This window comes from Sceloporus undulatus, chromosome 9, assembly GCF_019175285.1.
Source record: "Sceloporus undulatus isolate JIND9_A2432 ecotype Alabama chromosome 9, SceUnd_v1.1, whole genome shotgun sequence".
NCBI lineage: Eukaryota > Metazoa > Chordata > Lepidosauria > Squamata > Phrynosomatidae > Sceloporus > Sceloporus undulatus.
Window position 1 is genome coordinate 16822893 of NC_056530.1, and position 1464 is coordinate 16824356.

Consider the following 1464-nt stretch of genomic DNA (forward strand, 5'->3'; position numbering starts at 1 on the left):
TAATAATAATAATAATAATAATAATAATAATAATAATAATAATAATAATATGAGAGGCAGCAAGACAGAAGTGGCTTTTTGCTTACCTTCCTGCATGGCATCATAGCACTTTGGGTCTCTCTCCAGAGAGAGATGGTCATAAGCACACTTTTGCCAAATGGATTTTTCCAGCAGGACAAAAGGCACATGGACTGAGAACAGAAGTACTATAATGTCATGTGGGAAGTTAAGCAAAAAGCCACTTCTGTTTCACTGCCTCTTGTCTTTCTTTTGTTACGCAGTAAGGTTCATAGACTCAAATTCATAGACAAAAGCTCTTTTGTTCAGTTAGTCTCAGAGGTACTACAAGATCTCTTTGCAAACTGATTCTAGGCTTTGTACATGTTCATGTCTTTGAATACGCAGCAAGTGGGCATCACGCAAACAAATAAGAAGAAGTCCAAAAACATTATCATATGTATCACATGGTATTCCCCACCACAAAACTACAGTGTAGTCTTCAGGCACAATGGAAGACCTTGCCTGGTTACCATTGTCCAAGTAAGATTTATTTGGTCTAGTCTAGTCACCTTCTTTGCATGGAAAGAGGGCGATGCTGTCTTCTTTTGTAGTGTAGGAAACAAAATGCCAGCAGCCACTCTCTAAACTGGAGCAAATACCCACAAGACAACGCTAGACTAACTTAAACTCTGCTTTTACCTTTTCTCATGAACTTCCCTGTGTTGTGGTCAAAATGGTCCTCTGGCACAAGGGTGAAGTTGGACATGCTGTTGTCCTTCATCTTCCGGAAAGAAGCATTTTCCAGCACAGAGTCTATCTGCTGACTATTCAGGTCCTTTCCAAGGATCTGGCAGAGTCTCTCAACACTGCCTCGAGGATTCTGGGGAAGACAAGAATAAGTCAGAAAGACTGGGAAACTTGAAGACTCATGCTGCATTTGTCCCATGCTACATGGTGTCATTTTTGCAGGTAGCCATAAGCTAGAATGCTATAAGGATGTATCTCGCTTTATTGGACACTAACGGGAAGAAAGAAAGAGTAGAAAATTCTGTTGATCCTTACCTGTTCCCATGATCACTTGATAAATTTTCCAAGTTGTTGAAGGATTCAAGGAGCCTGGAACTTGGAAGGTTCATGGAGGCTTTCCTGAATGGGGTGGTAGGAAAGAAACAATCAGTTGACTGCTTTAGTACGATTGCAGCAAACTCACAGTGAATGACACTGTACCACCGTTTCCTTCTTTTAGCCAGAACTGGAAATAGCTTTTGTGATAATCCCCACTTCCATCCCTGTCCCGGCTGCAAATTGGGAGCCTGAGTCAGTTTTAAAGTTCATGCACATAAGCCAGTGAATCTGGAATGCAACTGGCTTTGTGTGCTGGTTGCATGTGCAGACGTCCCTACTGTTGTGTCCAACCAACGGTGACAGGAGACTCTTTGCCATTGGTTTTGGGGAGCCATTCAG

The 1464-nt window shown here is 42.0% G+C and overlaps 3 protein-coding genes across 3 annotated transcripts in view; 1 reads left to right on the forward strand and 2 right to left on the reverse strand.

The window, feature by feature from the left end:
- The window catches only part of LOC121915852 (sulfotransferase 2B1-like), a 2195-nt gene extending 1123 nt beyond the window's left edge, over positions 1-1072 (reverse strand). The window contains exon 1 of the mRNA XM_042440424.1: positions 700-1072. Coding sequence (XP_042296358.1) covers positions 700-961 — 262 coding nt within the window. The 5' untranslated portion in view covers positions 962-1072. The remainder of the gene's footprint in view (positions 1-699) is intronic.
- LOC121915845 (IgGFc-binding protein-like) overlaps positions 1-1464 on the reverse strand; it is a 52399-nt gene that overhangs the window by 18896 nt on the left and 32039 nt on the right. The gene's annotated exons all lie outside the window — the stretch shown is intronic.
- Positions 1-1464, forward strand: part of LOC121915850 (sulfotransferase 2B1-like) — a 13816-nt gene that overhangs the window by 10410 nt on the left and 1942 nt on the right. The window lies entirely within an intron of this gene.